General features: G+C 47.2%; 2 protein-coding genes across 3 annotated transcripts; both read right to left on the bottom strand.

Moving 5' to 3' along the window:
- Positions 1-5,527: 5,527 nt before the first annotated feature.
- LOC102312123 (interferon alpha/beta receptor 2) lies at positions 5,528-11,277 on the bottom strand (the record flags this gene model as incomplete). Of its 2 annotated transcripts, none has more annotated exon segments than XM_005953000.3 (7): positions 5,528-5,643; positions 6,479-6,635; positions 7,327-7,475; positions 7,575-7,750; positions 7,930-8,059; positions 8,920-9,037; positions 9,231-11,277. In XM_005953000.3, coding segments are annotated over 6 exon segments (777 nt in total), but the record flags the coding sequence as incomplete, so codon positions are not given.
- On the bottom strand, positions 11,271-13,497 carry LOC102311813 (the record flags this gene model as incomplete). The annotated part of the gene is made up of 3 exons (XM_005952999.3): positions 11,271-12,340; positions 12,920-13,047; positions 13,323-13,497. Coding segments are annotated over 3 exons (1,014 nt in total), but the record flags the coding sequence as incomplete, so codon positions are not given.
- Positions 13,498-13,872: the final 375 nt, after the last annotated feature.

Raw genomic sequence — 13,872 nt, 5'->3', positions numbered from 1 at the left:
CCTGTCCCAGACCTCCTCTGTCCTCCTCCTGACCTCCTCCAGACATCCTCCTGACCTCCTCCTGTCGTCCTCCTGTCCCAGACCTCCTCTGTCCTTCTCCAGACCTCCTCTGTCCTCCTCCTGACCTCCTCCAGACCTCCTCCTGACGTCCTCCTGTCGTCCTCCTGTCCCAGACCTCCTCTGTCCTCCTGACCTCCTCCTGTCGTCCTCCTGTCCCAGACATCCTCTGTCCTTCTCCAGACCTCCTCCTGTCCTCCTCCCGATCTCCTCCTGACCCCCTCCAGTTAGCTCCTCCTGATCTTCTCCTGACCTCCTCCTGTTGTCCTCCTGTTCCAGACCTCCTCTGTCCTCCTCCTGACCTCCTCCTGTCCTCCTCCGAACCTCCTCTGTCCTCCTCCTGACCTCCTCCAGACCTCCTCCTGTCGTCCTCCTGTCCCAGACCACCTCCTGTCGTCTTCCTGACCTCCTTCTATCCTCCTCCTGTTCCAGACCTCCTCCTGTCCTCCTCCTAACCTCCTCCTGACCTCCTCCTGTCGTCTTTCTTACCTCCTCCTATCCTCCTCCTAACCTTCTCCTGTTCCAGACCTCCTCCTGTCCTCCTCCTAACCTCCTCCTGACCTCTTTCCTGACCTCCTCCAGATCTTCTCCTGACCTCTTCCTGTCCTCCTCCCAATCTCCTCCTGACCTTCTCCAGACCTCCTCCTGTCCTTCTCCCGTCCTCCACCTGACCTTCTGACCTCCTCCAGACCTTCTCCTCCTGTCGTCCTCCTATCCTCCTCCAGACCTCTTCCTGTCCTCCTCCTGTCGTCTTCCTGACCTCCTCCTGTCCCAGACCTCCTCCTGACCTCCTCCTGTCCTACTCCCAATCTCCTCCTGACCTCCTCCTGACCTCCTCCCATCGTCCTCCTTACCTCCTCCTGTCCTCCTCCTGTCTCTCTTCAGTAAAAACGTCTTCCTGACCATTGCTGATGAGGTTTCAGTCGACGATCAGCTGATCACCGTCAGGTCTTTGCTCCTACTATCCTGTCGTCCTCCTATCCTCCTCCAGACCTCCTCCTGTCCTCCTCCTGACCTCCTGTCGACCGTCAGGTGTTTGCTCCCCTTCTGACGTGACTGTCAGATACACACTGCACACCACGCTGAGATCAGGTAAGTTTCCAGCTAACAGCTGTTGGTGCCACTATTTCAGGTCAAACTGTGTTTTTTCATTTTTTTGTAGATTTAGCAAAAGAAGCAAATGACGTGTTTTGTGAGAGGCGAGCAAACACAACGAGCCTGAAGATCCGTTTTAAAATGAAAATTGAAATGTTGCGTGTTCATCTAGTTCATCCCTGGAGTTAGAGGCTCACCTTGGCTTCACCTCGGCTTTACGAGCAAACTGAGCTCGGTGTTACGGTCGAAGCGCTGAACAGACCTTTGTGGGCTGTGAGCGCTTCATCTGCTCGCGTGGCCTTTGCGTGTTTCCTAGCAGTGGAAACGTAGCTGAATCACATTAAAAGAAGTGCGGTGTGACAGAGAGCTGGGCACGGCGCCGTGTTTTGGAAAAAACTGTTGGTGAGCACCCAAACCCTCCAAATTTCATGTTTGGTTTGTTGGTCACACAGCAGGGGAAAGCCCCTCTGCATCTTGGTTAACTAAAGGCAGTTAATAATGGAACATGAAACTGCATCTATTTCATGAAAAGCGTCTGCTGATCCCCCCGTTCGCATGAGACACTACAAATATTAAAAAGGTTAACTGTAAGGACGCCCACAGCTGCTCCATCCCAGCACGCTGTCTGCATGAAGAAAATACTCAGATGAATTCAAGGTTTCACAAACTAAAGGTGACGACGAGTCACACGGCACTCACCGACACGTTAACAGGAGCTCATCTTTAAAATAAGCCCGGGCATGGAAATGCTATCAGAGTACGGCTCTTTTTCAGGATACAAGGTTAATGTAAATGCAGGTATTAACTTTAAACTATGAACCACCAGTTGAAATTAAGAATCGCTATAAATGGAAGTGGGATGTAGATAGCATTAGGTACCTAAGGGTGGTAATCGTGACGTCACCAAAATGTTCAATGCCAACTATGCCCCGCTAACTGAATCTATACGATCAGACAGACAAAGATGGAATACCAATCCGTCTCTGCACTCCAGGATTGAATCAGTTAGATTAAATATTCTTCCCTGTATTTGTTTCAGTCTTTATATTGAATATTGTAAGAATATTGCCAAAACACATCTGGAACGGGAGAAAAGCTCGAGTTAAATATAAACGCTCCAACTAAAGAAAGAAAAGGGAGGTCGTGGGCTTCCTTGTCTACGAGAATATTACTGCGCAGCTCAGCTAAGACCACTGATATGTCTCTGCTGTCCAGATTACACCGCCGGATGGAAAGATGTTGAAGGAAAACCAGTTACAGCTTTAATATCGGACATAAAGTTACAGAACAAAACAGACATGGCAGATGAACCCATACTACAAATAATCACATCTGCTCTGAAAGAAGTCATCAGAATTTGCCTCTAAGCTTTGATGGTGAGCATGTGATTCAGATTTTTCCCGAATCAGTACGATAATAGATTCAAGAACTGGATTTGAAAAGGTATAACTAATTATTATTCATTCGTCCACAAGGAGGCATTTCAAAGCTTTGAAAGGAGCAAACATGATTTAGGCTCAGACGACTTCTTTAGATTTCTACAGGCCAGAAATTATTTTAATCAAAACTTAAAAGTGAACCTAAACGAATTACAGTTTGTAGAAACATTTATATTACCAAATCTGGAGCGCAAAGCAAAATGATTTCCAAACGATATAAGAGCATCCTGCGGTGTAAAAACCACAGCTCTCTGTATATGAAAGCAATGTGGGGAAAAGAAGGCAACCTGTCGATTACAGAGGAGTGTTGGGGCCACGCATGCATGACACAGTGGGCTACCACCGGGTCCAGTGTTTGCCGTGAGTTCTGCTGTAAAATCATTACGAGAGTTTTCATCAGCCCTGCTCAGCAAAGATATCGGGGAACTGCGACACTTGTTGGAGATGTGGGCGAGATGGAGCTAACCGTTTCCAAATCTTTTGGGATTGCAAAGATAGTCGCCAGCACTAATCCACGAACATCTACAAAATGTGTTTTCATTTGTTTTTCCTTTAACCTTTGAGACCATATTTCTGTGTAACACACCAGTGGATGAATTGAACTCTAATGATAGCAGACTCTTGTATATCTTACTGGCCACGAGTAAAAAGCCTCGAGGAAATGGCTTACGCCTGAACCACCAACGATGGAAGATGGAAAACATTCTGTACCAGAGATCTATACGATGGAAAAATGGTCATTTTCTCTTAAACTTCAGAGGGATACTTCCTACAGAATATGTTAAGCCTGTGAGGTGTGATTTTTATTTTTTATTTTATGAACCATGCTTTCTTATTTTTTTTTTTACGTTGAAGCCCCGAGTTAAATTCCCATGACAATCATGTGATGCTAACTTGCCTGCTGCTACTCCCTTACCCAAGTCTTTTCCCTCTTTTTTCTTTTCAATTGTAAGTTTAAAAATGTGAAAGCAAAGACAGTGTAAAAGTGTTCAATTGCTTTCTCTCAATAAAAGAGACAATGCAAAAATAAATAAATAAGCCCGGGGTTCATTCATGCTCATAAACCACACGACCTTTAGATCCCAGCAAACAGGTGGTTACAGATAAATAATCACGTGAGAAGACGAGATAACGACTCACAGCAGGTAACAGAGAAGACTTCCTGATGCGAAGTGTTTCCCTGTGCAGGACAGCCTCTGCTCTGAGACTCACGTCACCAAGTCTCCATAGCAACTTCAGCCAAGACGCCAACACAGACATATATCAGCAAACACCGCAGAACGACAACACCAAGAATAAACCCAGATGAACATTTCTACACTGGGTTCAAAGCCAAACTGAACCAGCGGCTCCTCAGGCCACATTTTTAAATATTCACCAGTTTTTTATGTGATAACATTTCCTGTGCACAGAGGAAGCAGCCGCTGGCCGGCGTTCTGCTGCTGTGATAAACTCAGAAGAACAATGAGCCGAGAACCCTACCCTGGGGTACACCGGAGTCCCGGATACATGGCGAAGACGTTCAACTTTCAGATAAACAACACTCACTCACAACACCACAGAAACGCTGCTCTGCTTTCACCTCAGAGGGGTGGCCAACGTTTGAGTGCAGGCTCGAGGTCAAAGCAGAAAATAAAGCCAAACTTAAAAGCAGCTTTTGAACACTGCACGGAGAGCGGGCCGGGGCCGGGGTCTTCCTGCGTTCCAGCTCTGAGCTCTCAGCCCTGATATGAAAACATTACTTTGATCATGAAGCGTCTGAAATGTGACCAGAGGGACGTGAGACACTGTGAAACTGAATCACTGTGAGATCTCTGTGGACAAACATTACACTTCAGTCTGGTGAGCGCTTTAAACATGGACGGCTCGTGCCGATGCAGGAGTATTAAAAGTTGTTTGCTGGCATCTCCACACCAGGAATAACACGGCACGTTATGAACGGAGCGATTAGCGGCTCGGTGACCGAGCAGCCGAGCGGGTCTCAGCGCTGCTGTGACTGGGAGCAAATGGGATTTCACTGCGGTACGAGCTGTAAAAACATGGCTGTGTTTCACCTCTCGAAGCACATCCTGCCTGCACGCTCTGACTGTGTGCGCGAGCTCTTTAGCAGCGTCCTGAGTCTGTGCAGCTGTCTCTCTTTGTTTGTGCAACCGCAGCTCTGGCAGAGTTTCCACCTGCTGCTGTTTCTTCCTGTGTCTTTACTCAGAAAACGCTGAGCGCTCGCCGCTCGACCACAAACAGCAAACAGCACGTTAACTGTTTGGCCTGCGACTCCAGCTGTAGCAGAGAGCCCGACCCTGGGCGATTCCACCACATTAGAGTCCTGTTAAAGCATCTGATGGTGTAATCTGCACTCAGATTTATGCTTCACACGCATCAAAGGATGTGAGATGACAGAGATGTGAAACCACAGAAAGAAAGAACTCTTCACACGTTCCCACTCGTGTTCTCTGCAGATCAACGGGAATATTTCTGCTGAGATCGTTCTGGTGCTTTAGACACGCGGATCTGTTCGCGTGGAAAACACTTTGCTGTGATGAAGCAATGAGAAGTGACAGGAGTGAGACTGAAACTACGTGACTATCACAGCACGATCGTATCACGTTCTCATGAACCAGCGTCCTCGAGTTCGCTTCAAAGGCTCAAACTCAGGACCTCTGACCCGTTTGCTGCTGGATGCTGAAGGGTCAGGTCCAGTTAGCGGTGCGGGTACAGGATGGAAACTTTATTTTATAACTGAAAACAACTGAACTTTCAAAATAAGAGCCACTCGTCACACGCATCGCGATGGCGTTCTTTGAAACTGTGAAACAACAACAAAGGTCGAACATCAGACACGAGCGCTGACGACTGAAACCTGAAGGAATCAGATGCTAGAATAAATCGTCTTCCTTTGGTGACGTGTTCAGCGTGTGATGCTCTGACTCTGAACTTACCAGAACCGACGGCAGCAGCCTCCGTCTCGGACAGATGAACCCGGTCGAGATCAGCATGAAGATGCAGAACGTGACGATGATCACCAACGAGCACAACATGCCCGAGATCAGCGGGTCTGCACGCAGGAACACAACGAGTTTAGAGGTGAACATCAGTCTCATCAGCCTGAAAACAGCAACATTTAAATGTTCACATCGTGCTACAGTACATGTAGTACTACCTGTAGTAGTACTAGTACATATAGTACTACCTGTAGTAGTACTAGTACATGTAGTACTACTACAGGTAGTACTAGCACTGCTGTTTCCAGCTGTGACTTGCTTATGGCCTGCATTTGTATAGCGCTTTTCTAGTCCATAGGACCCCAAAGCGCTTTACACTACATTCAGTCATCCACACATTCACACACATTCACACACTGGTGATGGCAGCTACATTGTAGCCACAGCCGCCCTGGGGCGCACTGACAGAGGCGAGGCTGCCGGACACAGGCACCACCGGGCCCTCTGACCACCACCAGTCAGTCAGATTCGCTGAGGTTAGCGTGGGAAGTGTGTTTCACGGGGAATTCCCTCCATTTCCAGTCACAACAGAAGCTCAGCATGAATGTTGTGGACTAAAAGCTTTTTATTGTCACCTCCATGTGTCCACTTGATTTTTCCAGTGAGTAAAACTAAATAAGCAAACACACAAACGCTGTATCTCACGGTTCAACCTGAGGGGGCTGAAACTTGGCACAGCTTTGAAAAACGTGGAGCTCCACAGAGTCCTGACGTAAAGTTATTAACACGCACGCCCTGAACGACACTGCAGGCTAACAGCAGTGTTTATGATGCTGCTCCTTTAGCGTCACCCATCTTCCACCTGACAGCGAGGTAACTGAAATCACTGTGTGTGTGTGTGTGTGTGTGTGTGTGTGTGTGTGTGTGTGTGTGTGTGTGTGTGTGTACCTGCAGAGAAGATGGCTGGTACTGTAGCACACTCAGGCGGGCTGAAGTTGGAGTACATGTCCTCGATTTCGTCGCAGAATCGCACGGCGACACAGTACCGCCTGCCGGGCTCCAAACGATCCCACTTATAGCTCTTCAGAGACTCAGTCTTGATGAACTGCACACACAGGCACAGATTATCAGCACAGGAGGCGTCCTGCTCACACAGACTCCGACTGACACAGCAGCAGGTCTCTCACGTGACGCCCGCTCTTAGCCTACAGACTTTTTACATTTAGCAAAATATTTAAACATTTATCATAAATCAGAGTGGACTCATGACTGACTTCAAACCGTTGAAAGCCGTGGGCCACACTTTCTGTCCCAGAGGTTCAGGAGTACGTCACTGCCATAAAGATCCACTCAGAGCTAACAGATGAAAGCAGGAAGTAAACTTGTTTCTAACGCTTCGAGCCAGCGCTCAGGTATCACCACGGTTACTGTGCGAGGTATGCTCTTATGCTCATCGGCAGCTGGTGAGGACGCTCGGCGAGCATCATTTCGGAGACATGTAATAACAGTGGGACAGAATTCCACAGCTGGATCACCATGGAAACATTAATGGAAGCGGCGGACACGGAGAGTGAGCGGAAAAATAACCACAGCGACACAAAGTGGGCGGGTCCAGAGTGGAGTTAGTGTTGTGTGATTTGAAAGGTAACTTGCAGTCCCGTGTCAGGCCTATAGGCCAGGCTCCTCCCTCCTTATACTTTGCTTGAGGTGACATTTGACCCTCGCCGTCTTTGCCGTTTATTTGCGGAGGTGAAACTCAAACCGGGGGTTCTGATTGGTCTCCCTCTCTCATGTACCTCCATCTTATCCGGGTTGCTGCTGCTGATCCGGAGCTCGTAACGGAGAATGTCGTAGCTCTGCCTGAGGCGCTCCAGCGGAGGGTGAAGATCCACGCTCAGGCTTCTGTCGCTGGGCGCCACGCTAAGCAGCGGCAGGCTCAGGTGTTCTGCAGAAATCACAAACAACGCATGACGCACACACACGGCTCAGAGGGCTGAAAATAACAAACTCGTGGCGTCTCCGGAGCTGAAGACTCGACACTCACCGATGGGTTTGAATGGGACCTCGGTCTCGTTCGGGTCTCCAAAGACCTGGCCTCCCAGCTGAGCTCCAACCCTTGTTAAGTACTTCTCCGTTAGGACGGAGAACGCCGCCGTCAAGTCACAAAACAGAGGCTTCTGCACACGCTCACAGCCGGCCACCGGGTTCCAGCTATGTTTCCTTTCATGACCAGAGAGGAGAGAAACATCAGATCTCAGAGGACGTGTTCGTGATCACCTGAGCCAATATGTGCCAGAAACATGTCAGAACTCCTCTGAAGACAACGCAGACTATCATCAGGGTACCAACCAGGTGACATCAGCACACCTGCAGCTGTCAGTGTGTGAAGGTAAACCCACCTCTCAGATTTGTATTCAACGTTATAGTAGACCCCTGGAGGTGTGCCTGGTCCCGCCTCCCATTTCAGTATATAACTGAAGTTGAGTGATGTCAGGGAGATGTTGACGGGCTTTGGGAGGGTACCTACAGCTGGAACACAGACAGGAAGAGGAAGGTCAAAGGTCAGCAGGAGACCAGCACCATGAGTTATCTGACCCGCAGCACAAAATGAAACATGTCAGCAGAAAAACAATAAAATTATTATTCTTCACGGACACTCTACATAATTATTAAACAGGCAGCAGCTCTTCTACGCCTGACAGAACTCCAGCTTTGTGCACGCTGTGGGAGGAGCTGAGATCTGTATGTGTGGGAACTGTGGGAGGAAAGAAAGACCCAGCAAACATCTCCCCACCCTCAGTCGTTCCAGGGAAAGGAACTTCATGCTTCAGCAGACCATCTCATGGTCCCAACTTTGTGGGAACAGTTTGGGGATGGCTGTTCCAACATGGCTGGACACCGGTGTGCAGAAAGACACGGATGAGCTGTGGAAGAACCTGCCTGCACAGAGTCCTGACCTCAGCCCAACAGAACAGCTTTGGGATGAGTTAGCGACTGTGAGCCGGGGCTTCTCGTCCAACATTCGAATGGTCCAAAATTCCCATAAACACTCCTAAACCTCTGGAAAGAAGAGCTGCAAACTGTTGCTAATATAGTGTCCTAAAGACGGCTGCAGCCTCTAGTCTGAAAAGTCTGATTGGACACAAGTCTGTGACAACATGAGCAGCCTACTCTGGGCTCAGCCAACTCCTTCCTGATGATTTCATGGTCTCAGGTCTGACTGAATAACACGCCTTTACAGTGACAAAGGAACAGGAAGCAGCGGACGGTGAGTGGATGACCACAGCCGGGACACTCAGGTGGTTTCCAGAGGAAACGGCCTGAACTATGACACGGAGAGTCCAGAAATACGCAGAGGCAAGATCAGGTGGTTCTGAGTGCGCGCTCACCTGGCAGGATCAGAGGCAGCCATGAGAGCATCCAGGTGAGAGCGGTCATGACAGCTGGAGCACATCTGCCGAGCTTCCATCAGCACCTCAACGGACAGACAGCAGTTGCTTTCCCTTTCTGAGCAGGGATGAAAGTGCAGTTACAGACCCACGCTTTTACTTTCTGTCTCGTGTCTTACAGTTAAACACAGTTAATAAAGTTTTGACATTGAAATAAACCTTTATTAACACCCCCGTGGTTCTGTTAGCCTCTGGTTTGGCCTCAGACTTCCCTGTAAGTACAGACTGTGAGATAAGTGTAACTTGCTGACCTGTTACGGAGAGATAAAGCCCCCATGAAGCGTCACTGGTCCGCAGATTCAAGTTTTCGTGTTTTTCTCAAACCGCCCACTCGCCGGAAATTCCTCCTCATCTCAGGCTAACGGGCTAACAGGCTAACGGGCTAGCACCCTCTGTGTTGGTAAAAGATCAAAGCTCCAGGCTGGTAGTAACCGATCAATGAGTCCGAGCGTGTTACCTGTCCCGGTGAGCGTCCCGATATGCTTCCGTTAGCGCTGTCACAGGACCGAAACACGCTGCTGCCGCCCCGCTGCCTTCACGGACCTCCGGTAATCGCGAACTCTCTCCTGCTCCTGTGCCGTTCCTTTGATCAAAGCGACATCACACCCAACAATGACACAGCAACAACACTTAGAAACATTTCCCACTCGGTCGGTTTGAGTTTGTTGTTGACCAGTCTGACAAATCATAAAGTGTAAACTTCGTTTGACACATAGCATTAAATACAACCGGACCGACGCCATAAAATATACCGTCACAGTTGATTTAACGGGACATCGTCCCTGAAATCGGGTGTAGCAAATATATATCTATAGATATTTTTTTCTTTACAGTTTATAACGCCGTCTCTTCACGAGATCTCATTAGACCGGCGGTCATGAATGCAGCACCGCGGGAAGTCGGTGATAGGAAATCACGTGATGTTGTTGAAGCACGGACGCTTACCTGACAGGCTCCCAGTAGCTTTGAGAAGTCATGTGATATAGTTTGTGGTTATTTTCCTTAGATTTGAGGTTTACATTTAGTTTTAAATATCCGTGTACCCGCTTCACGAGCAGGTCATCTTATAACCACAGCAACAAACCACGGTGGAATAAAATAACGATTTTATTTCTTATTTTCAAACCCTTAAGATTATGAAAACCAAAACTGCAGTGAAACCTTAACACAAAGAAGTTTAGTAAGTTCTCATTTTATTTATTTGATTGAAAGTGCATATCTTGTAGCCATGTTGTGTACATCAATCCTTGTTCTTGCTTCACTAAAAAACAAAAGGCTGATATATACCTGTGACTTTTCTCTAAATGAACCGTAACTCCAGAGGTCACCGAGACATAAAAACCACACAAATAACATCAGCAGTCAAATGTGATTGAAAGGTTTGGAGGTTTGTCTCAAAATAAGCCTTTAAACTGATTTTGTACCCTCTGGAAGTTGTGCTAACCTCCATCTTTGCCCTTACAAAGTTACCATTTACATTCTAATGTAGGAATAAACTGCCTTCATGTTACAACTCTGCTGCAACAAACCACTGCAGACCTTTGCTTAATCCGATTACATTATTAAATGTCAACAGTCATACTGCTGAAGTAATCTGGAAATCCACTAGCATTATGATTTGGCTAGCAACAATATTAGCATGGGGTAGAGTGGCTGTAGCTCAGGTGTTAGAGCAGTTAATCTGCTAATTGGAAGGTTGGTAGTTTGATCCCAAAATTGTGAGGTACACAAGTCAAAATTTCAATTTACTAAATCAAAATTTTGAGTTAAGTCAAATTTTTAAACCCACGACACCAATGTAAGGTAGCATGGAAAAATCATTAAGGACTCATTTTTTTAAATATTAAAAAATAAAATGTAATAATTATCACATTATTCTTTTTCTGCTAATTTCTGTTCACGTATCTTCTGTTCCAGCCATGGATGTTTATATGAAACACTGGTCAATGTATGAACAAGTGAGTCAAAGGCTCTTCTGCAGACAGTTTTTTCTACACCTGAGACTGTATTATATCAGAGGGAGGGTATACCCTTATATGGTCATCTCAGAAGCTCCAGCCAGCTTCTGTTTACAAGGGGCAGCCAATCAGAAAGCAGCAGTTTTAAAGTCACTGCAGCAAAAACAGTTTGTCTGAGACAGAGGAGACCCAGCGTGAGATGACCCAAACTTAATTATGAAGTACAGAGAATGGAAACCAGGAGAAAAGGAAACAAATCAAATCAAATCACTTTTATTGTCACATCACATGTGCAGGTACATTGGTACAGCACATGTGAGTGAAATTCTTGTGTGCGAGCTTCACAAGCAACAGAGTTGTGCAAAATACAATAATGTAAACAAGCAAAATACAAGAATGTATAAACATTAAAATCTATATTTAATGAAGAACATTAGAAAGAGAAATGTCACAGTTTCCTTTGATTTTCTTAAAATGCTTATGTTAATTTTCAAACAACATTAAAAAGTGTCTGGACCCCATTTGGGAGCATCAGTTTTACGTTCACAGTCAAACACGTCAAAAAGTCGGACACAGAAAATCCGGCTGGTTCATTTGCAGATCTTCTGACCTGCAGCACCAAATAATAAGCTGGTCTACAAACACGAGGAGAACCTGCGAGTCATCGACGCTCAGAGCAGCACACATCAGTATCATCTGTTTCTCAAATAGGGCGAGAACTCCTCCTCTTCCTCTTCAGTTAGCGTGTCCGTGCTGTTGCCTTCACATCTGCTCGCAGTGCGGTCTGTGTGTGTCGGGAATACTTGAGGTGTCAGGTGATCTGATTCAGTTTGTGAGTCTGTGGCAGGTAAACCCTCCAGGCTGGACTCTTTCAAAAAGCCTGTGACGTCCTCCTCATCTTCATCGCGTGCAGCCATTGAGGCGAGGGTGACTGAGAACAGGTTGACATTGCCGGAGATGTCCCGCACCTCCTTGTCCTCTTTGGACTTCGTCACCTCCTCGTCCTGACTTTGTCCCCAGACTCCACTTCGACTCCTCTCTTTCACCAAACAGAGCTGCGCTCCCTCCACCTCCGTCTCCACCTGGCCTTCGTCAGACTCTGCAGGCAGCGCCGTTACTTTCACCTTAGCAAATAACCTTGCGCTTCCAGCGTCCAGTGCTGCCGTTGGCTCGCTGTTCGTTGACATGTTGCCAGACAGCTCCTCACAGCAGCAGCTCTCCCCCGAGGAGAGATCCATTGCTCTGTTCACATAGTTGCCATCATCGTCGTCCTCTGAGACATCGTCAATGTTGGCAGAAGGTGATGTTGTGTGATTGTTATGCTCCCCGGTCTCCGAGGTAACTGAGATGGGATCTGGGACGGTGGGCTGCGGGGCCAGGACGTAGCCTTTGGTTAGAGCCGTCTACAAAGAGAAGAGAAAGAAGCTCTGAGAAGGAGGAACAGAGGCAAACTCTGCTGAAGATGTCTGAGTATCATCGAGTCACAGCTGTGTCTAAGTATGCAGGACAAACACATCAGCCAAAGCTGTTTTCTGGGGACAGTCACTGTGATCTGTTAGCTGTTTGACAACTACTCTTTCAAGGATCTAGAGATGGTCTAGAGATGCTTTTTGAGTAAAGGTTTAACTACAGCCAGCTTGAAGGCCTGTGGTACACAGCTGATTATTAGAGATAGGTTGATCATATTTAAGACTGAAGCAAGATATACACAGAGCAGCAGGGCAAAACAGAAGTCGTTTTCAGCTCAGCTGACTCATTTGCTTAACCTTTGAAGGACTTTGGTCCTTCTGTGGAAATGCAAATCACAATATGCTGGAGGAGCTTTACGACTGTGGAGCTTCAAAGCGTTTGAACTTTGTCCTCTGAGAGACGCTCATGGATGAAATGAAGGCGATGTTCAACTTCACAGCAGAAATAAACACATCATTATAAAATCTCTCAAACCACAGGTGTTAGAGTGCACATGAAACTGGATTTCTTACAATTAGAGCTCTGGGCACAGTTTCCTTCAGTTTACAAATGACTCCCGTGTAGAAGAGGAGGAGCAGGCAGCTCGTGACGATGAAGATGGCAACCATCGGGACGCCGATGACCAAACCTAAAGTGAGGCCTGCAGACACACAGACACACATTATTCCATGCAGACGACCGTCTGAACCAGCCGAAGTACAGCGGAGGGGTGTGGTTTGTGCCTGTGCTGTGGGAGGGATGGGTGGAGCAGGTGGCTGGGGGAGGAGTCCCACTGGCGAGAGGGGCAGCCCTGGCATGTGTTAGTAATTACTCCCTCTGCATATTTACACAGATAAGGAGGCAGATGAATTGTGGCAGCTCATTATGCTCTGATTCAGCAACAACGCCCGCCTTACCGGCTGCACATCAGCTCACCTCTCTGCTGGTCCACCGCCGTGGTGAAGGTGCACTTCCAGGCAGACGGCTCATGGTTGTTTAGTTCTCTGGTGTTGAGCTTCACCTCTATGCAGTACTCCGCCCCTTTCTTTAAGTTTTCAAGGGTAAAACTTTTGTTTTCTGTTTCCAGCGTCTGCAAGTCAAAGAAGGAGGAAACGTGTCATTAAAATCCAGAGGTGTGGACTCGAGTCACATGACTTGGACTCGAGTCAGACTCGAGTCATTAATTTTATGACTTTAGACTTGACTTGAAAAAATGTTCTAAGACTTGTGACTTGACTTGGACTTTTACACCAATGACCTGGGACTTGAATTGGACTTGAACCGGTTTACTTGAAAAGACTTGATATTTCACCCCAAATATAAAATTTAACATGCATATTATATAGAGATTGAAAATGTGACGTCATTCACGGGTAGAACCGCAAAGGATTCTGGGAACTCGTGGCAAGCGGTACTAGCGCACGCAGGCTTTCAATTAAATCAGTTACACAGCGATAAAAAGAAACACAAAAATGGCAAGAAGCTG

The sequence above is a fragment of the Haplochromis burtoni genome, unplaced genomic scaffold (assembly GCF_018398535.1).
Source record: "Haplochromis burtoni strain Fernald_Lab_line unplaced genomic scaffold, NCSU_Asbu1 Contig_1652, whole genome shotgun sequence".
Classification (NCBI taxonomy): domain Eukaryota; kingdom Metazoa; phylum Chordata; class Actinopteri; order Cichliformes; family Cichlidae; genus Haplochromis; species Haplochromis burtoni.
This window is presented reverse-complemented; position numbering and strand designations above follow the sequence as displayed.